This window comes from Oncorhynchus tshawytscha, linkage group LG19 (genome assembly GCF_018296145.1).
Source record: "Oncorhynchus tshawytscha isolate Ot180627B linkage group LG19, Otsh_v2.0, whole genome shotgun sequence".
In the NCBI taxonomy this organism is placed as follows: domain Eukaryota; kingdom Metazoa; phylum Chordata; class Actinopteri; order Salmoniformes; family Salmonidae; genus Oncorhynchus; species Oncorhynchus tshawytscha.
Window position 1 is genome coordinate 14,241,634 of NC_056447.1, and position 21,754 is coordinate 14,263,387.

The 21,754-nt window shown below is 41.9% G+C and overlaps 1 protein-coding gene across 2 annotated transcripts in view; it reads right to left on the reverse strand.

Moving 5' to 3' along the window:
* Positions 1-7,339: 7,339 nt before the first annotated feature.
* The window catches only part of cpt1ab (carnitine palmitoyltransferase 1Ab (liver)), a 73,066-nt gene continuing 58,651 nt past the window's right edge, over positions 7,340-21,754 (reverse strand). For both annotated transcript variants that reach the window (XM_024379149.2, XM_024379148.2), the window contains exons 10-19: positions 20,575-20,770; positions 13,838-14,026; positions 12,996-13,101; positions 12,729-12,845; positions 12,388-12,552; positions 10,891-11,022; positions 10,167-10,319; positions 9,804-9,917; positions 9,380-9,472; positions 7,340-9,075 (exon numbers count right to left, since the gene is read on the reverse strand). In XM_024379149.2, the coding sequence (XP_024234917.2) occupies positions 8,989-9,075; positions 9,380-9,472; positions 9,804-9,917; positions 10,167-10,319; positions 10,891-11,022; positions 12,388-12,552; positions 12,729-12,845; positions 12,996-13,101; positions 13,838-14,026; positions 20,575-20,770 (1,352 nt within the window). In that variant the 3' untranslated portion in view covers positions 7,340-8,988. The remainder of the gene's footprint in view (positions 9,076-9,379; positions 9,473-9,803; positions 9,918-10,166; positions 10,320-10,890; positions 11,023-12,387; positions 12,553-12,728; positions 12,846-12,995; positions 13,102-13,837; positions 14,027-20,574; positions 20,771-21,754) is intronic.

The following is a 21,754-nucleotide window of genomic DNA, read 5'->3' on the forward strand; positions in this document are numbered from 1 at the left end:
TGTTGTCCTTGATGATCTTTTTGGCCTTCTGTGACATCGGGTGCTGTAGGTGTCCTGGAGGGCAGGTAGTTTGCCCCCGGTGATGCGTTGTGCAGACCTCACTACCCTCTTGAGAGCTTGCGCTTGTGGGGGGTGCAGTTGAGGTACCAGGCGGTGATACAGCCCAACAGGATGCTCTCAATTGTGCATCTGTAAAAGTTTGTGAGGGTTTTAGGTGACAAGCCAAATTTCTTCAGCCTCCTGAGGTTGAAGAGGCTGTTGCGCCTTCTTCACAACATTGTCTGTGTGGGTGGACCATTTCAGTTTGTCCGTAATGTGTATGCCGAGGATCTTAAAACGTTCAACCTTCTCCACTGCTGTCCCGTTGATGTGGATAGGGTGGTGCTCCCTATGCTGTTTCCTGAAGTCCACTATCATCTCCTTTGTTTTGGTATTTGGTATTTTATTAGGATCTCCATTGGCTGTTGTAAAAGCAGCAGCTACTCTTCCTGGGTCCACACAAAACATGAAACGTAATACAGAATTACATAATACAGAACATCAATAGACAAGAACAGCTCAAGGACAGAACTACATGCATTGTTTTAAAGGCACACATAGGTTACATATCAATGCATACACACAAACTATCTAGGTCAAATAGGGGAGCGGCATTGTGCCATGAGGTGTTGCTTTATCTGTTTTTTGAAACCAGGTTTGCTGTTTATTTGAGCAATATGAGATGGAAGAAGTTCCATGCAATAACTATAATATAATACTGTACTATAATATAATAACCTAAAATCAACATTTCGGTCGTCCATTAGGAAATCAAATATGCCATCATAATAAGTTAAATTGAGTATAATAAGATCATTATATGTAATCCAGTATTGAAATACATCCAAAAAGGTTTTAATGAGTTGACATCATGTTGAAAATTAGTTGAAAATATGTTCTGCCGTTTCAATATCAGAATTACAAAAAAACACAATGATTCTCTGGGATATACGGGATGATAGCGTCCCACCCCACCAACAGCCAGTGAAAGTGCAGGGCCAGTAACCGAAAAGTTGATGGATCGAATTTCCGAGCTGACAAGGTGAAAATGTGTTGTTCTGTCCCTGAGCAAGGCAGTTAACCCACTGTTTCCTGGGCACCGAAGACATGAATGTTGATTAAGGCAGCCCCCCGCACCTCTCTGATTCAGAGGGGTTGGGTTAAATGTGGAAGACACATTTCAGTTGAAGGCATTCCGTTGTACAACTGACTAGGTATCCCCTTTCCATATTACAGAACAAAAAAAACGGAGGAAATAGTAGCCTATATTGTCTGAAAAGACAGCTATACACACTGAAAGCAGTAGACGGCGCTATTGAGACCACAAGCAGTACAGTATAGTAGACTACATACAATAAAAGCTATACCACAGGTAGTACAGTGGGCTTCAGAATATTTGATAGACCTACATACTGTACAATGGCAGCTACAATGAAATCAGTAGACAGTGCTACTGAGACCACAGGCAGTACAGTATACAGTAGACATTGCTGGCCTACTAACCGAGGAAGTTAAACGGAATAAAGCAGAAGTCTACACTACTGGACTGACCACCTGCACTGACTCTCCACACTCACTCACTCACGCATGCACGCACACACCCACACAGACACCCACACACACAAACACACACACACACACTACATGCATCACAATTGCTGCTTCCAGACTTTTATTTACTATTGCTATTACTGCGCAATTTAAATACTTGTTGTATTTACTTATTGTTGTAGCATTGTCGAGAAGGAACCTATAAGTAAGTACATTCATTGGATGGGATACGATGTGTATCGTGTACATATGACTGATACAACTTGAAATGTAAAACGACTAAGACCACAAGCAGCACAGTATAGGCCTGGTAGTAGACAGATGGTAGATATAATAAAAGCGTATTTGAATATAATATGCTTATACTATTATATGTATGCTTATACTTACATATAATAGTAGTTGGCACTACTGAGACAACATGGTAGATACATTTCTAATCGCAGGTGCAGCGAAATGCTTATGTTTCTAGCTCCAATAGTGCAACAATATCTAGCAATACAATGACAATACACACATAATTCCAAAAAATGTATCAGAACAACCAATATCAATATGAACAATGTCAGAGTCTGGAATATATATATATGTATAAATATATATAAATGGTGTAAATAGGCAGTATGGACAATATATGAATAGAAAAGGTGTGCACAGCAGTAGTTACTGTATATAAGATGAGCCATGACTAGACTACAGTATACTTATGAAGTGGCTCAGACAGTAGGTAAACATTGTTAACGTTACCAGTGTTCAATGTCTCTATATACAGTAAATGGAGCAGCCTATAAGGTGCAGTACAGTATACCGGACGGTAGCTGGCTAGTGACTGTGTCTAAGGTGCCGGGCAGAGTACTGGGCGGTGGCTGACTAGTGATACCTGTTCAACAGTCTGATGGCCTAGATGATTTCAGAGTGTCAGTGATGTGTATACCGAGGAACTTCAAGCTTTTCACCTTATCCACTGTGGCCCCTTCGATGTAGATGGGGGCGTGCTCCCTCTTGCTGTCTCCTGAAGTCCACGATTAGTTCCTTCATTTTGTTGACGTTGAGGGAGAGGTTATTTTCCTGGCACCACTCTGCCAGGGCTTTCACCTCACTGTAGGTTGTCTCGTCACTGTTTGTAATCAGGCCTACTACTGTTGTGTCGTCTGCAAACTTGATGATTGAGTTGGAGGCGTGCGTGGCCACGCAGCCATGGGTGAACAGGGAGTACAGCAGAGGGCTGAGCACGCACCCTTGTGGGGCCCCAGTGTTGAGGATCAGCGTAGTGGAGGTGTTGTTTCCTACCTCCACCACATGCGGTGGCCTGTCAGGAAGTCCAGGACCCAGTTACACAGGGTGGGGTTCAGACCCAGGGCCCTGAGCTCAATTGCGTGATTGTTGTGCATTATTAACGTCTGTCTAAGTTACGGCCTAGATCAACCAGCCTGGACAACCGGACTACGGGTCCGGAACGACAATCCACGACCAGGACATCCCATGGCCATTTTTATGGTTGTCTACAGCTTGCAGAAATTCTACCAGGTTAAGCTACCAGAGGGGGACTGTCAGGATGATCCACAAACCAGGACACCCCTTGGTCATTCTTGTGGTGGGTTGCAACTTACAACAGGAAACAGGAGACAAAGGGCTGTGAGACATGGATTTGATCCTAGACCATTAAGTGTTTGCAGGCGGTGAGTTTGAACCTTTCACCAGCAGTGGCTCAATTGAACTCAACTAGGGTATTCCTCCAAGACTACCGCAACGATACAGCTTTCGCTGGCGCATTAGCAAGCGCAAAAGAGTTGGCAGAGGAGATGGGTATTGAGCCCTGTTTCCCAGTGCATCCCACAGTCTGTCCCAGGAAGACCTCAGCAGAAATTCAAAGTACATTTCTTTAATCGGATTCTTGATTCTGCTATCCAGTCCGTCAACAAGCACGTTACGTAGCTTGAAGAGCACCACAGTGTTTTCAACATCCTGTACAACATCCCCACCATCAAGGACATGGACACTGCAGCACTCACCAGGGACTGCGCAACACTGGAGCGGGCCCTAACATACGGGGATTACAGGGACATTGATGCAAAAGATCTGTGTAATGAGCTCAAAGTCTTGAGTAGGAGACTGGACAGGCAAAACCACTCGACGCACTGGAGTACATATCCAGACACCCAATGGCTTCCTTGTATCTTTTTGTCAAGAGAGACTCTATGGACTTGCCACTATATCAGTTGAGCTCGTGTTATGTTACAATATGAACCTCCAAGAAGCAGTGCATGCTTTTGCTGCCAGGAATGCCAGGTGAGTCAACCTGCCTGAATAAAAGGTAAGAGTTGATCAAACACTCGCATTCATTTGTAAGATTACTCAATTATCTATCACCTGTTTACTTTGTATTTCTTTAGATTTAAACAGACTACATCCTAATCTTGCTCTCTCACTCGATTTTTCTCTCTCTCTCCCCTCTATCTCTCTGATGATTTGATTTCAGGACCATGGACCGCTACAGAGAGAAAACATTGATGACTGCAATGCTGCACCAAAGATGAAGAAAGAGGCCACTTTAGGAGGACATAAAATAAATAAATGCTGAAAATGATGTTGGTCAATCAAATTGGATATGTACTGTAAATAAACGATATTGGTTAAGGCTGGGTCATTGACATAAAGTTTATTTCACACTGCTCCTGAGAACCGAGGCCTGCCATGCATTTATGAAAGCCCTTGTTTCTAAAGCTCAAATGATCTCACTCTTTTTTACAGTTTTACAGGAATATTAAAATATATGTTAAATTTGTTATATAAAAGTGTTATTTTATTGTAACAATTGTGGGGTCGTGGCATGTGTGATAACAGGTGTCATATTATTAGTAAGAAACTCTGTTTCCTGCTACAGTATAGGCTGCATAGTGATAGCAACATTGTAACTCTCCGATGCAGGGGTTAAAGTAAAATTCCCTTCTGCCTGGTAAGGGACCTCCTACGTGTGCACCAAAAATTTTTTATGGGCATAATCATAGAATTACATATATAATTGGAGCCTATTTCTCCCTATTCCAGAAAAATATGTAGTAAACTTACCTGTTTGACAGACACAATTATGGTGTCCATAGATGTCAGTGTAGCCAAATACTCCAATACTGTCGCATGCACTGTTTAAATACCTCCGTGTCTAGGAACGGCTTGGTGCGTTTGGTTAAAACCAGAGCTAGAATTGAGTGAGGAAAGGGCAAAAAGGATATCTATTGGGCCTGTTATCTGGACCTCTGGCAGTCTCTATGGGGGTGCCACAGGGTTAAATCCTCAGGCCGACTCTCTTCTCTGTATACATCAATGATGTCGCTCTTGCTGCTGGTGATTCTCTGATCCACCTCTACGCAGACGACACCATTCTGTATACTGGCCCTTCTTTGGACACTGTGTTAACTAACCTCCAGATGAGCTTCAATGCCATACAACCCTCCTTCTGTGGCATTCAACTGCTCTTAAATGCAAGTAAAACTAAATGCATGCTCTTCAACCGATCGCTGCCCGCACCTGCCTGCCCGTCCAGCTTCACTACTCTGGACGGTTCTGACTTAGAATATGTGGACAACTACAAATACCTAGGTGTCTGGTTAGACTGTAAACTCTCCTTCCAGACTCAGATTAAGCATCTCCAATCCAAAATTAAATCTAGAATCGGCTTCCGCAACAAAGCATCCTTCACTCATGCTGCCGAACATACCCTCGTAAAACTGACCATCCTACCGAGCCTCGAATTCGGCGATGTCATTTACAAAATAGCCTCCAACACTCAATCAATTGGATGCAGTCTATCACAGTGCCATCCGTTTTGTCACCAAAGCCCCATATACTACCCACCACTGCAACCTGTACGCTTTCGTTGGCTGGCCCTCGCTTCAAACTCGTCGCCAAACCCACTGGCTCCAGGTCATCTACAAGTCTCTGCTAGGTAAAGCCCCACCTTATCTCAGCTCACTGGTCACCATAGCAGCACCCATCCGTAGCATGCGCTCCAGCAGGTATATCTCACTGGTCACCCCCAAAGTCAATTCTTCCTTTGGCCGCCTCTCCTTCCAGTTCTCTGCTGCCAATGACTGGAACGAACTGCAAAAAACACTGAGGCTGGAGACTCATATCTCCCTCACTAGCTTTAAGCACCAGCTGTCAGAGCAGCTCACAGATCACTGCAAGTGTATATAGCCAATCTGTAAATAGCCCATCCAACTACCTCATCCCCATCCCCAGTATCTCTACTTGCACATCTACCATTCCAGTGTTGAATTGCTATATTGCCATTATTTCACCAGAATGACCTATTTATTGCCTTACCTCCCTTTTCCTACCTCATTTGCACACACTGTATATAGACTTTTTCTACTATATTATTATTACTGTATTGTTTATTCCATGTGTAACTCTGTGTTGTTGTATATGTCAAAATGCTTTGCTTTATCTTGGCTAGGTCGCAGTTGTAAATGAGAACTTGTCTCAACTAGCCTACCTGGATAAATAAAGGTGAAATAAAAAATAAAAATAATAATATATTCAGATAAGTATCCAGACCCTTTACTCAATACTTTCTTGAAGCACCTTTGGCAGCGATTACAGCCTTGAGTCTTCTTGAGTATGACACTACAAGCTTGGCACACCTTGGCACACCCTGGCCACTCTACCATAAAGGCCTGATTGGTGGTGCTGCAGCGATGGTTGTCCTTCTGGAAGGTTCTCCCATCTCCACAGAGGAACTCTGTTCTCCCATCTCCACAGAGGAACTCTATAGCTCTGTCACCTCCCTGACCAAGGCCCTTTCCCCCGATTGCTCAGTTTGGCTGGGCAGCCAGCTCTAGGAAGAGTCTTGGTGGTTCCAAACCTCTTCCATTTAAGATTGAAGGAGGCCCCTGTGTTTTTGGGGACTTTCAATGCTGCAGACAATTTTTGGCACCCTTCCCCAGATCTGTGCCTCAAAATAGTCCTGTCTCTGAGCTCTACGGACAATTCCTTCGACCTCATGGCTTGGTTTTGCTCTGACATGCACTGTCAACTGTGTGACATTATATAGACAGGTGTGTGCCTTTCCAAATCATGTCCAATCAATTGAATTTACCACAGGTGGACTCCAATCAAGTTGTAGAAACAATTTAAGGATGATCAATGGAAACAGGATGCCCCTGAGCTCAATTTCAAGTCTCATAGCAAAGGGACTGAATACTTAGGTAAATAAGGTAATTGTTTTACATTTCACATAAATTTGCAAAACTGTCTAAACCTGTTTTTGCTTTGTCATTATGGGCTATTGTGTGTATATTGATGAGGAAATGTTTTAATTTAAACAATTTTAGAATAAGGCTGTACCGTAACAAAATGTGGTAAAAGTCAAGGGGTCTGAATAATTTCTGAATGCACTGTATGTTGAAAAAAGTTAGCTCCGCCCAACCTTTCATAAGCCAATCAAATTAATGATCTGCCCTGGGAACACTTGAGTAAGTAAAACTGCAATGAGCCCACAATAGACTGTACAATGTAAAAATGTAACTTCACATTCAAAGAGTCAGAGTTCAGTTGGTTGACATTCGCTTTTATTGGTTTAAAAAGTTTTGGTATTTCAGCTGCGTGTCTTTTTACACATATCTTTAAATTAGCTAGCTTCTTCCTCCAAACCAGGCAGACGTGTAAATGGGTCTACTGTGAGAAGTTGTATTACAACTACAATAGATTGTTTTCCATGTATGCAATAACAAAGCCAGGAATAACGAAGTCATGTCAAAAATGTTTTTTAATCATAAAATAAAATGTCCTTTTCAATACCTAAATGAGCAAAGAATTGATCTTGGTTACAAGTTAGCCTACTACATTTCTTTCCTATGTAGTATAGTCCTATACACCATTGTCTAATCCTATGTATCCTGCATCTGTGTACTGCCCCAATAGTTTCCAAAAATGTTCACATTCAACACACTGCAAGTCTCTTGAGACACTGTGTTCATGTTGGTGAAATACGACAGTCTCTTCACTTGAAAAAATGATCTACAACAAACGGAACTACAACACGGTCGGTTGACATTCTTATGATATACATCATGACAGTTCACCCCTGGATGAAAAGTCCCTTTATAAGCAGATATATTCAGATCGTCTGTGGTCTGAGACCTGGGTCGTGTTCATTATACACAAAACTGAAGAAAAAAACAGTCCAACAAGAAATGCTTGTTTTAGCTTTCTGTTGAAAAATGTTTTGCTACGGTGTGCCCTAATGAAAACAACCATGGCTAAAGGCTACAAAGGCAGTTAGGCTAGTGTGATCTGAAGGGCCAGACCTGTAGAGTGCTGACAAACAAAAAGTGCAGTGACCACCCCTAACCCATCAACAGCTGCAATGAGAGGATTCAAAATTTAACATGCAACGCAGGGCCATGTTCAGTAGGCAAACATTTAGGAATGTCATGATTTGAAGTGATTCCTCTTTTTACATGTTAGAGAGGCATGTTTGTTCTACGTTCCACAACATTGTGCCATGCTGAACTTGGCCCAGGCGAGATTACTCCCAAACGATACCATATCTTCCTTCTACTGAAACACAAATATCCATGTTTACTTCGAACGACTATGTGCTGTGAGGCGTAATATTCTGTATTCTAAATTGCTTTTTAACCCCTAGACAATCATTATGGTAATTAAGCCATCTAGCCCTTGGAGAGGCTAAGTGGAATTTTCACCATAGTCTTAAATATTTTCAGATCTACAGAAGATAGAAGTTAGAGGCTAGAGTTCCATTTGGAATTCAGCAGTAGTAGTGTATCCCGAAACCTTACTGTACACGCCAAACCTGTAATGCTGTGGCAAACTGAACCCTAAAACTACGCCAAGTTCAAAAACCTGAGTATGAAAATGACCACACAACAAAATAAACAACTTTATCACTAGTCATAAAAACATAGCAGCTAAAATAAGATAAAACTGGCAGTACACACGATAAATAACACAATATAGATCTAGGATCAGTTTACCCTACTCAAATATTACCTTCATCATTAGAGGAACAAAATGCAAAAACTGAATTTAGATCAGTGTCTAGGGGCAACTTGAAAGTACTCCCGCTCACTGTCCTCTCTCATTGCCTCTCTCTCCATTAGTGGGTCACTAAGGCACTGGTGTATACAGTCCAGCAGAGAAACTAACATTTTTTATCTGTGCGCTACATACAGTTAAAACTACCCCATCACAAGAACAAAACGAAAAAGCAACAAAGCGAAATGTGACATAAATATCCATGATTTAAAATGTAAAATTAACTTAGAAATAAAAACGCAACAATTTCAATGTAAAAGCTTCGGGAAGAGCATGCCTTTTTGTTAACAAATATTTAAATTGTTTGTTTTATTTTCTTCAAATTAGGAGAGAAAAAAATCACTTGATGGCTTTCTTGTTGAGGTCAAACAGACCCTTAAGTTCCAGCATGGCCTGTTTAATGTTACCCATGAAGCGGTGGGAGTCCTAGAGAGAGAGAGAGAGAGAGAGAGGGGGCAGATAGAGAGAGAGAGAGAGAGAGAGAGAGAGAGAGAGAGAGAGAGGAAGCGAGAGAGGAAGAGAGAGAGAGGAAGCGAGAGAGAGCGAGAGAGAGAGGAAGAGAGAGAGAGAGAAGAGAGAGAGAGAGAGAGAGAGAGAGAGAGAGAGAGAGAGAGAGAGAGAGAGAGAGAGAGAGAGAGGGAGAGAAAGAGAGAGAGAGAACTGTAAAACCAAAATTGCAGACATGGCATAATAGCATATCTAAATGGAATTGTAACACATGTAAACATACGGTCTCTGGACTAGAGTGTTTGCTGGAGATGTGGAAGTTGATGAGGTCCTCTCCAACAATGATGTAGGAAACTCCGTAACCGTCATCAGCCACCTGGAGGACACAACCGTAGATAAGCTCTGTCTCTTTAATTAGGCACCAAACTACCTGGACTTGTCCAATAGGAAATGTTCATTGTAGCTGCAAAATGTTTTTAAACATGATTATTTTGAGTGTTCTAATGAACACACACTAGGTAAGAGATCATCCTCTTCAACATTCCCTAACTGGTCCCAGATAAATTGATGACTTCATCACAAACTACCAGTTCAGATCACTATCTTTTCTCCCAAATGCTGGGTCACTGCTTGGTGAAAGACTGAGCTATTTGCTGAACATGGACGACATTGAGAAGGATTCAGCAGTGAGAGAAAAGAATACTCACCGGGCCAAAGCCTCCTCCGGAGGTGACATAATGAGGGTGTTTGGCCAGGTCAAAAAGTTCCACCTGCTGCATTGGAGTCTGACTGGTGGACAGCCTCCAGGGTTCTGACAGAACCTGCAGTACACAGAAACAGACTGTTTAAAGGGACAGTTCAACCAAATTACACATTTGTATCATTGCCTTGTTTTCCTGAACTGAAAAGCAAGCTCAATTAGAATCTCCATGTACATTTATTTTAGTCCAGGACTAGGCTTAATCTGTGTTCGGGAAACCGGCGCTATGGGTTTAATAAAGTCAAGACAAGACATTGACAGAGACGGGTTCATCTTTTTTGTGTGTGTGTCCGTAGCAACCATCACTCACCTCATGGAGGAAGGGAGAGTCCACTCCCAGGTACTTGGAGATGACGTAAAGGCAGAAGAGGTGACGGTCGATGCCCTTCCCTACCATGGCCTCACGATACATGTTCTGATGCTTCTCTGACGCCTCCTTCAGTAGTCTCATACGCTCCTCTCTCTGGGGAAAGAGAGAGTGAGAGATGAGGTGAGGTAGAACCATAAGGATGAAGGGAAAGAAGGAGGTACAAAGGCATCTTGACAATCTAGCCAAAATGTTGGGCATTGGCTTCTGTTTCTCTTTGTTTAACCATGTTATTTTATTATTAAATTAACCCATAAGAGTCTAAGCCTTATAAAGCAGGTGGAGGGGGGTTCTACTAAGCAACTGTATATGGAATTTTAAGAAGGTCATACCATAGTAATTTTTTTTTTTTTTAGGTATCAAAAAAATATATAAAAACATTATCCCGGGTGGCGCAGTGGTTAAGGGCGCTGTACTGCAGCACCAGCTGTGGGGGCCGTAGCGCAAAATGGAGAACACCATCGTGTTCGTGAGTCTCATCTTTCATAATAGTTTGTTGGCCAAACCGTTTGAACGCTACAGATGATTTTGTGAAAAGACTGATTTTCGGAATGTCTCATGGTCTGACTAACACCGCTCTAGCTCTGTCACATTTCACCGCAGATGTGGAAGTGCGACATAGGCGGATGTGGTGAGGTGAGGGGTCGATGTGAACCCTGACCCTTACCGTTTCGTCTCTGATCATGGAGCGGACGAAGGCGCAGGTCTCCATGGTGCAGGAGCGCACCGTCTCCGTACGGCCCTCTCTGAACAACCGTGTCATCGATGCCTCGTACGTTAGACAGAACTTGCCCTTATCCTGCAGAGAACATACAGTATGTAATAATAAACATGCCGTCAGCTGTTACACATCATGGCTTCATTTTTGCCTTGTACTCCTAGGGGCAGTTTCCCTGACAGTTTAAAGTGCCATCCACACCTAGGACGATGACTGTAACGAAAACCATAACAATATCAGAAATCGTTCTAATTCAAGTGAACGTCAGCGTTCACACTACAACAATAACTACAAAAAAAAAACAATAAGGACTGTTATCGTTGGTTCTAGCCTCGGGTCTAAGCTGCAAAGTACAATGAATGTTTTAGGAATAACCGCTCAAAAGCTCTGCTTTTGGAATGCATGTTACATTACGAAATAACTGTATAGAACATGGACATTCTACTTGCAGAATGAATGAAAATAAAATGACTCTAAGCTGCTCATTTTTTCATGGATGACACATCTGATCTCAATACATTTTTCCCGTTCACACAACTACAATATGTTATGAACACAGTACACCGCGTTTTGTAGACTTGACATTTTCAAATGTTTTGTTGTTTAGAAGGAGTGCAGAGGCTGAATTTAGGTTGTGCACGCACACGCGCACTTCACAGACGAGGCATTCCCTAATAGAAATATGCAAACACATGCTTCGAAACGCACCAATAAGACCTCGCGAGCTCATGCTTGACTTTGCCCACCTCCTTGCTTGTTCTGCCCAGAAAACAGATGAACTATCTTGGGCTAGTTATAAATACATTTGTTAACATCTGTAGTCCAACTGACGCTGCATAAAGGCTAAATAAAAAGGCTGAAGCATGGGGTTGCCAATATCCATACCCGCATTGGGCTAATCATTAGCTAGATCCCGAACTCTAAAAATGGTCTTGTTACAAGTTAGCAACATATTGATGACTTTACTATCCCCCCAAAAAACACAGTGACTCAAAAAACACAGTAACTGTAATGTAGGCCTACTACCTGTTACAACTGCCCCGTGTTACACTTGGCCCTTTACGCACTCACGGTGAATAGCACAGCGCTTACATTCAATAAAACATACATTTTTAAGAGTTGAGAAAGAAATGTAGTAGCAATGGAAAGCTGTTGTAGAGGAAAAGTACATGTGAACCGTTCTAGCATCTTCAAAGTCCATGTTGACAGATTATTTTTTGATATGTTCAATATTTTTGGGGGTGTGGCGGAGCGGAGCTGATAAATAAATACAAGGGAAACCTTGGAGTCTACAAGCGCAACACATCACTTCCTATCCGGATGATATGTGTTCGTTTTATTTTACTTGTTCACTTTGACAAGTTAAATCTATATTCTGCTTGTCTGACTATTTGTGTGAATGTCGAACCCAGAATAATCCTAAAATATATTTGGAAGGCCCTTCACCCTGAAGTGTGCGAGCTGCAGAGCAATCTGGATGAACGCATCCGGGCTTGTGCGGCACTTCTTGATCAGACCCTTGCCAAAGTCCTTAAAGGGGTAGATGTGTGAGTCCACGTCATCTGCCAGTGCCTGGGCAAACTTCAGAGAGCTCTGGATTGTACTCTGGCACTGAGGATCACAAGATCAGAAGTTAACATAGAACACAAGTCTGTAAACTGGTGGCCCATGGGCCAAATCAGTCCCCACAAGCCAATTAGATGTGGCCTAAGGCTTAATGTAGTTGCTAGCCCCTGACATAGCCAATAGTAGTGTTAGCAGTAGTTCTGACGAAAGTTAAATACAACCTCTGCAGGGATGTCCCACTGCAGCCTCTGGGGTCCGGGCAGGTTGGGGTGGGGCTCCCCGTTACAGTGGCCCTCCTCAGTGTAGCCCAGCTCCAGAGGGTCCATGCACAAGACTTGCTGAGAGACAGAGGTGAGAGGCAACATAATTGACAATACAATGACAGAGCTCAACTCTTTGGATTGAAAATCTTTCACAATATATTAAAAGGACAGCCCGCCAAATGCTCAATTCACAAATAAGCAGACTGGTTGTTGTATGGAACATACCTCCCAGAGATGGCCTATGATTGGTGCGTCGGCCCAGGCATGCTCGGCATTCAAGCCCATGGTTCCGTTCTTGAAGACGATGAGGTTGAAGGACTTGTCAAACCACCTGGGGAAGCACAGCACCATGTAAAATGTACCTTAAAGGGGCATTCTGCAGTTTGAACAATAACATAGTAGACACCCCACCAATGATTTACTAAATCGCTGAGTGATGGGACTGGAGAAATGAAACCACTCTCAAACTCATGGACAGAGCTATGATATCAATATTATAGCTTTAACCATGTTTAGAGGCTATACATTGTTTGTTTACAAGCTAAGAAAGGAGTAAAACAAGCTTATATTTGGGTTTTTAATAGGGTATGACTGCTGAACTAAGCTCATGAGTCATCTGTAAGTTATATTGTTCAATATTCAATGGAGGAGGCTATTTGATATCAATTTAAAAGGCTAAAAATGGATGTAGCAACTGCAGTGAGATTATGGTAACTGGCCTACAGAAACAGTAGCTTAGTGCCAGATCTGTTTGTGCTGTCTTGCTCCCATGCTAATTGTTTGTCGTGAAAATGACCATAGCAGTTGGCAAAACTGCACAAACAGATTTTGGACCAGGGTATACTGAAGAAACAGCACAATGTGACATAACCCACTGGGCACACACTGGTTGAATCATTTCAACTAAATTACATTGAGCCAACGTGGACTAGATATTGAATTGACGTATGTGCCCAGTGGGAATTGTTATAATTCCTCAGTGGAATTGATAGCCTGAGCTGTCCTCATTGGCTGTCATTGGTTGGAAATTGCTCAAGCACAACCTTTGACTGGTTTCAGCCACTCACCTGTCGTAGCATTTGCCGTGGAGGAGGGACTTGGCGTAGCTGTCTAATGATTTTACCGGGTTGTCGGTCTCGTATTTCTGTTCTGAGTCGTCGAGGGTTACGAAGAAGGCAGCCTTCTCAATGGCATCCAGTGACTGCTTGTTCTTGCCGCTTCTGAAGTAGGTTTCACGTGCTTTGGCCCATGGTGTCCTGGTGAGCAGGGTTAGAGGTTAAAAAGGAGTAGCGGAGTGGACATTAGAGGTTGACTCAGAAGTGAAGATTCCTGTACTGTCTTGTCCTGTCAATTTTTTTCCTATACTGTCCTGATACCACAATAGTTCTATAAACCCGGAACTTTCCTGTCCCGTCCTGATGACAATCATGCCCATCCCAAGCTCACTTTTACGATCAGAAATAACTTCCTCCATTAGCTGCTCATCTATCTGTCCCCCGCTCTGCGTGAGTAGCCATCATCAATACCAGAATATATACAGTACATGGTAGCCATAGCAACTGCTCCGTTTGGCAGTTGTCTGCAGCTCACGTACAATTGATAACTTCCATAATACAAGATTTTGGCCCTCAACAAGATTAAATGGTCGGATGTCTTTGGCGAACCTATCCTTAACTCTTCAACTCAGATGGCATGGGTTTTATTAAATACGAGAACAATTGGGCTTGACCGATAAGCGATAAGGTAGTTAGTAGAGCTATGCCACTTCAAGCTGCTTGTCCCTCTCTCCAGTTGGTGCCATGTACTCAGTTCCTTTGTTGTCAAAGAAAACTCTACCAGTGTTCTCACTATCGCCACCTATTGTTGAAAAACACAGATTAAACTGTTTTCCAAAATGTTGTTGCCCCGTCAAGAGACTTACTTACCCAAATTTGTCACACGGATTTAGACCCCTTCATTTTCTCCAAATTTTGTTACGTTACAACCATATTCTTGAATATGAATTTACCACAGGTGGACTGCAATCAAGTTGTAGAAACGTAAAAAAAAAAAATGTTAAGTTGTAGAAATGTCTCAAAGATGATCAATGGAAACAGGATGCACCGAGCTCAATTTCGAGTCTCATAGCAAAGGGTGTGAATTCTTATGTATTTATGTTTTTATTTGCAAACTTCTAAAAACCTGTTTTCACTTTGTCATTATAGGGTATTGTGTGCAGATTGAAGATTTTTTTAATACATTTAAGAATAAGACTGTAACATAACTAAATGTGGAAACAGTCAAGGGATCTGAATACTTTCCAAATGCACATTATTCAGTGTATATAATGTACAGTGCCTTCAGAAAGGATTCACACCCCTTGACCTTTTCCACTTTGTTGTGTTAACTGAGTTCGTCAATGATCTACACAAAATACTCTTTTGTCAAAGTGGAAGAACATTTCTAACATTTGTAAAAAATAAATAAATAAATAATAATAAATAAAACACTAATATATCTTGATTAAATAAGTACTCAACCCCCAGAGTCAATACATGTTAGAATCACCTTTGGCAGCGATCACAGCTGTCAGTCTTTCTGGGTAATGCTTTGAGAGCTTTGCACACCTGGATTGTACAATATTTGCACAATATTATTAAAAAATTCTTCAGGCTCAAGATGGTTGTTGATCATTGCGAGAAAGCCATTTTCAAGTCTTGCTGTAGAATTTCAAGCCAATTTACAGACCAGTCAGAAGTTTGGACACACCTACTCATTCAATGGTTTTCCTTTATTTTTACAATTTTCTTCATTGTAGAATAATAGTGAAGACCTCAAAACTATGAAATAACAAATATGGAATCATGTAGTAACCAAAAAAGTGTTAAACAAATCCAAATATATTTGAGATTTTAGATTCTTCAGTAGTCACCCTTTGCCTTGATGACAGCCTTGCACACTCACTTATGCAGCTCAACTACACCATACATTTAAAAAAAAATCAGCGTTCGGCAGGATTACCAACACAGACTGACGAGCTTCTATGGCCGACCAATCCAAACTCCTCTCTTGGCATGTCCAGCCCACTCAATATCTCAGCCAATCATGGCTAGTGGGAAGGTTGCTACTTTTTCTGAGGCTTAACCAACAAGGCTCGTAATTTAACAATTGTATTTGTATTTACAGATGGCATACAAGTTTGTTATTAAGGCACATGAAAGTTCACATGTTCAAAAAGGCAATTCTGCCAAAAAACGCATTTTGATAAAAAAATATTTTTTATGTTCAAATGGCTCTCCTGTGAAGTCCTTACTTGCGACACATGCCTAGTTTCCTGAATCGCATCACATATGTTTTATTAAATAGTTTTGATGTCTTCACTATTATTCTACAATGTGGAAAATTGTCAAAATAAAGAAAAACCCTGGAATGAGTAGGTGTGTCCAAACTTTTGAATGGTACTGTATATGGGTCAAGCTACATTTTCAGATATGACATGTTTCAAATTTTGTCAGAAAGTTGTTTTCATTGCAAGTTAAAGCATACTGTTCGCTAGCTAGCGAACGTTAGCTTACTGTCTCGCTAGCTAATGTGATTATGGCCATCTATTTTATTTTTGAACATGTGCATGCCTAGACAATAGTGACCCATCCTCTTAGCTACAGTAGATTTGGCTGGGGGGTGGTTACAGCATTTCTTTCACATGACCCATCAATTTAGACAAGTGTGTCTGGGTAAGCATCATCTGATAACTATAAAAGATTTATACAATATATATTTTTTCTGGACACATTCTATTTTTGATATTGCTACTATGCAGATAACAAATTCACTCTACCGTTTACACCTTCTATATCCTGTGCATGTGAAAAATAAACATAGAATTTATTTGATATAGCATGTGTTTAACAGAGACGGTAATGTGAAGAACAACATGACCTGCATCAGATTAGGATGTTGTAAGGGAGTGCGTAACTAGCGGAAGGGAAGTCTGGCGCAGGAGAGCAAAACTGGGTAATCAACGGAGCAGTTTTATTCATAAAACCACCGGAAACCAGAACAACAAACAAATGGGTACAAAACCCGTTGCGCACCAGAGAAAACGTGCACATGCACTTACAATAAACAATTCCGCACAAAGACATGGGGGGAACAGAGGGTTAAATACACCACATGTAGTGAGGGAATTTAGACCAGGTGTGTGGGAAGACAAGACAAAACAAAAGGAAATGTGGATCGATGATGGCTAGAAGACCGGCGACGCCGACCACCGAAAGCCGCCCGAACAAGGAGAGGAACCGAGTTTGGCGGAAGTCGTGACAGATGAAGGCCAAGGACTAATAAATAAATAACTTTTTTCTACTACTTTCACCACTTTTAGTCTTGAAATCTTTGGTTGTTCACTACGCTACCTTACTCACACATGGCCTCACATGTGAATCTTTAAAGAGATGGGTGGGGATATGGCTTAAGAGGGTGTGAACAATGCTGAATGGGCATTGACCAGTGGTTCCCAAACTTTTTATAGTCCCGTACTTCTTCAAACATTCAACCTCCAGCTGCGTACCCCCTCTAGCATCAGGGTCAGCACACTCTCAAATGTTGATTTTTGCAGTCATTGTAAGCCTGCCACACACACAATATACAAAACATATATTAAACATAAGAATGAGTGTGAGATTTTGTCACAATCCGCTCGTGGGAAGTGACAAAGAGCTCTTATAGGACCAGGGCACAAATAATAATATAATAATAATCAATATGTTTGCTTTTCATTTAACCATCTTAAATATAAAACCTTATTTATTAATCGAAAATTGTGAATAACTCACTACAGGTTAATGAGAAGGGTGTGCTTGAAAGGATGCACATAACTCTGCAATGCTGGGTTGTACTGGAGAGAGTCTTAGTCTTAAATAATTTCCCACACACAGTCTGTGCCTGTATTTAGCTTTCATGCTAGTGAGGGCTGAGAATCCACTCTCACATAGGTACGTGGTTGCAAAGGGCATCAGTGTCTTAACAGCGCGATTTGCCAAGGCAGGATACTCTGAGTGCAGCCCAATCCAGAAATCTGGAAGTGGTTTCTTGATTAAATTCAATTCTCACAGAACCACTTGTTGCAATTTCGATGAGGCTCTCTTGTTCAGATATCGGTAAGTGGACTGGAGGCAGGGCATGAAAGGGACAACAAATCCACTTGTTTGTGTCTTCCGTTTCGGGAAAGTACCTGCGGAATTGCGCACCCAACACACTCAGGTGCTTCGCTATGTCACATTTGACGTTGTCCGTAAGCTTGAGTTCATTTGCACACAAATCATACACTGACAGAAAGACCTGTGTGTTGTCCTTGTTAATGCAGACAGAGAAGAGTTCCAACTTCTTAGTCATAACCTCAAAGTTGTCCCGCACATTGAATATAGTTGTGGAGAGTCCCTGTAATCCTAGATTCAGATAATTCTGGTGAGAAGAAACATCACCCAGATAGGCCAGTCATGTGAGAAACTCGTCATTATGCAAGATGTCAGACAAGTGAAAATTATGGTCAGTAAAGAAAACTTTAAGCTTGTCTATCAATTTTTTAAAAAACGTGTCAACACTTTACCCCTTGATAACCAGCGCACTTCTGTATGTTGTAAAAGCGTTACATCGTGCAGAAAATACACGAGAGTTCAGGGGCCTTGCTTTAACAAAGTTAACCATTTACACTGTATTGTCCAAAATGTCTTTCAAGCTGTCAGGCATTCCCTTGGTAGCAAGAGCCTCTCGGTGGATGCTGCAGTGTACCCAAGTGGCGTTGGGAGCAACTGCTTGCACGCGCGTTACCACTCTACTATGTCTCACTGTCATGGCTTTGGCGCCATCAGTACAGATACCAACACATCTTGACCACCAAAGTCCATTTGATGTCACAAAGCTGTCCAATACTTAAAAAATATCCTCTCCTGTTGTTCTGGTTTCCAGAAGAGGATGTCTTTCTTAATTGACCCCCCATAAATGTAACAGACCAGGAGCTGCCATGTCTGTTGACTCATCCCGCTGTAAAGCATAGAATTCACTGGCTGGTATGCGAAGCAGTAATTGTTTCAAAACATCTCCTGCCATGTCACTGATGCGTCGTGAAACAGTGTTGTTTGATGAAGTCATTGTCTGTATAGTTTTTTTGGCCTTTTCCCTCAGCATTGTCCCAGCCATATCCGCGCACCAGGAAGAATGAAGTCCTCCACAATAGTATTGGGCTTGTCTGTCCTAGCCACTCGGTCGCTCACCATATAAGACTCTTCTAGCCCCTTCTTATTAAATGGTATCTGTTGCTTTTATACATGTCTTACTACTTGAATGGTGTCTTAATTTTCGCTCAAAAAATCCCGTGGCTTATTTTTGAAATTGGCATGCTTTGTTTCTAAATGTCCGCGCAAGAGTGAAGGTTTCATCAAGTTGTTTTTTCACATATAACACACTGTGGCTGAGGAAAGGCACTACTCCCAATATAAGTGAACCCCAAATCAATGTAGTTCTCATCATATTTGCGCCTCTTCGACGGTCCAACAACGTCCCTGTCTGTTGTTTGGTGCTTTCCCAGGTAAGGGGGCAGTAGCTCTTCGGCTGCATCAGATTCACAACTGTCAGTGTCTATGCTAGCTGGGCTAACAACAAATGTAGAATTACTGATGCTAGCATTGGATGTACTCTTGGAAGCAGAACAACTTGTGTCGTCGACAGGTGCAGGTGTAGTACTGCTGGTTGTAGCAGTACTACCAGTAGAGCTGGACGCATGCCTTACTTTTTTGTAACCATTTATCAATTTTCGAGCAAACGGAATGAGCAGCAGACACGTTAGGCTACATACGGACCATTAGTGGAATTCCCACGAGAGAGTAACGGTTCATTTGATTGGATGTTAATTATTTGACTAGGCTACCTGTATTTGATATTGTTCTGTTATTTCGCTGAACACTAGATAGTTTCATTTTATTTTTGGCAGTGAAATGAGGTTACTCAGACGAGAAAAAAAAACTCACCTAAATGTATGGCACCATTGGAAAATATAAATGGACTGTTTGAAAACGTGAAAAAAAATAAAACAAAGAAAAAAATGTATATGAATGTAAAAAAAATGTGAATCACATTTGTATTTGGCGTACCCCCGATGGTATTGCGCATACCCCAGTTTGGGAATGCAAAACATTCAGTCTGTACTTTTGTCCAATGTAAAAAAAACACCATGTTGCTACATTAGACCGAATTGAGGTGGTGGGTCACATATTAGCCCTACACACAGTTACATTTTCCATGAAATGCTCCACACATTACATAATTGTGCATTACTGACAAGGGTCATGATAATTTGGTACCCAACGAAAGACAATGGACTGAAAAAGAGAAGGACTACTTAAACAAGTCCAATAACAAACAAAACGTAAACGTTTCAACTGTGACTTTTACTTTGCATGCCGTAAAATGGAAACTTAATACTGACAGCAATTTCTACTGGTACAATTAGTGGTCCCTTGTCATGCACACAAACGTAGTGTGATAGCAGGTCGGGTCAGTTCAATATTCACCAGGGGAATTAGGTACAAAGGCATCCGGCTCGTGGTCAAACTGCTCTGAACTTGAATTCACAAACAAGCAACAGTACTTAATAGTCCCATGTCAGGGCAAAATAAATGTACCTTAACATAGGAGCTACATTGGGGTATCAGGAAAACAGTAGTTTTTTAAAACTGCTACACTGGCATAAGTTACGTGTCTAGTGTAGCAAGCCAGTGAGTATGACCCAGGTGCCGTAATGACATCGCTTCCTGTCAGAAGCCCCACCTACCTCTCCCCTGCGGTGAGCGCAGCCAGGTACTCCTCCCCTTCCTGGGGCTCGCTCTTATCAGCCAGGATCCTCTCCATCTGCTGCTCGATCTCCCGCGGCAACAGCAGGCGCCCATCGTAGAACACCCACACCTTGAAGAAGCGCCCCTTGTTGAAAATGGCGATGTGCTTGCTCTCGTCCACATGCTGAATAGTGTCTGGACATACTCAAAGGAAGGAGGGAAAGAGGGAAGAGAGGAAAGTGGGAGAGGGTGAAAGTGGGAGAGGGTGCAAGGATAGGCAGAACAGCTCATTTATGAGTTTCCGAAACAAAATTCCCTTCCCAGCGGGTAAAGCTGGTTGAAATTACGTGATTACAACAAGTTTACAACAAAGTAACTGGTTGTTATCTGGTTGTAATAACGTAATGATTTTTTGGGTTCCTTGTATGTAAACAATGTACTGTAAACGCTGGTCCTAGTCAGAGATAATTTAATGATGATTAGGATGGCTGTGCTGGCATAGCTCTGTGATCTCAGAGGGAAGGGGGGAGGAGGGTAAAGAGAGACAGGCATTTCACAGAGCTTTATCTGCTTAAGACTTAAAGTTATAATAATCCAATAAAGATGTATAGGGAGTTTGTAGGTGGTGAATTTTGTGGAATTGGACAATATTGATAAGCCAATTTAAGTATGCGTCAAAATATCCACAACAAAAGCAAAACAATATTGGTGGTAGTCCCATTCTGTGAAATACCAAAACACCATAAGTATCATGCAGGAGGGTCGATAACCATAGTCATCTACATTGTGAGAGACAGTTTTTCTTATTCAAGTGAACATCTATCCACTTTTCAAAGGATATTCATCTTGAATAAGAAAAAGTCAAGGGGACTGGTTTATTCAAACCACAAACTAAAGCAGTGTAACTAGGGCGTGTGGGGATGGAATGGGGGTAATGGTTTTGGGTGCGAGTCCAAACGATTGTTTTTGGAGTAACACACATAAATAATACATCTTCTACTTTTGAAGAAAGGTGTGAAGACATGGCGGTGTTCAGTGCTTTCAAACAAGTGTTTGCCCAGTTAGGGGAATGGAGAAAGGGCAAAGGGGTCTACGGGATGCCAGGGACACTTTTCCATGGAGCTTTGTTCCCGAAAACAACAACCTCGCACCCAGGTAACAATCTAGGCTATCTGCTTA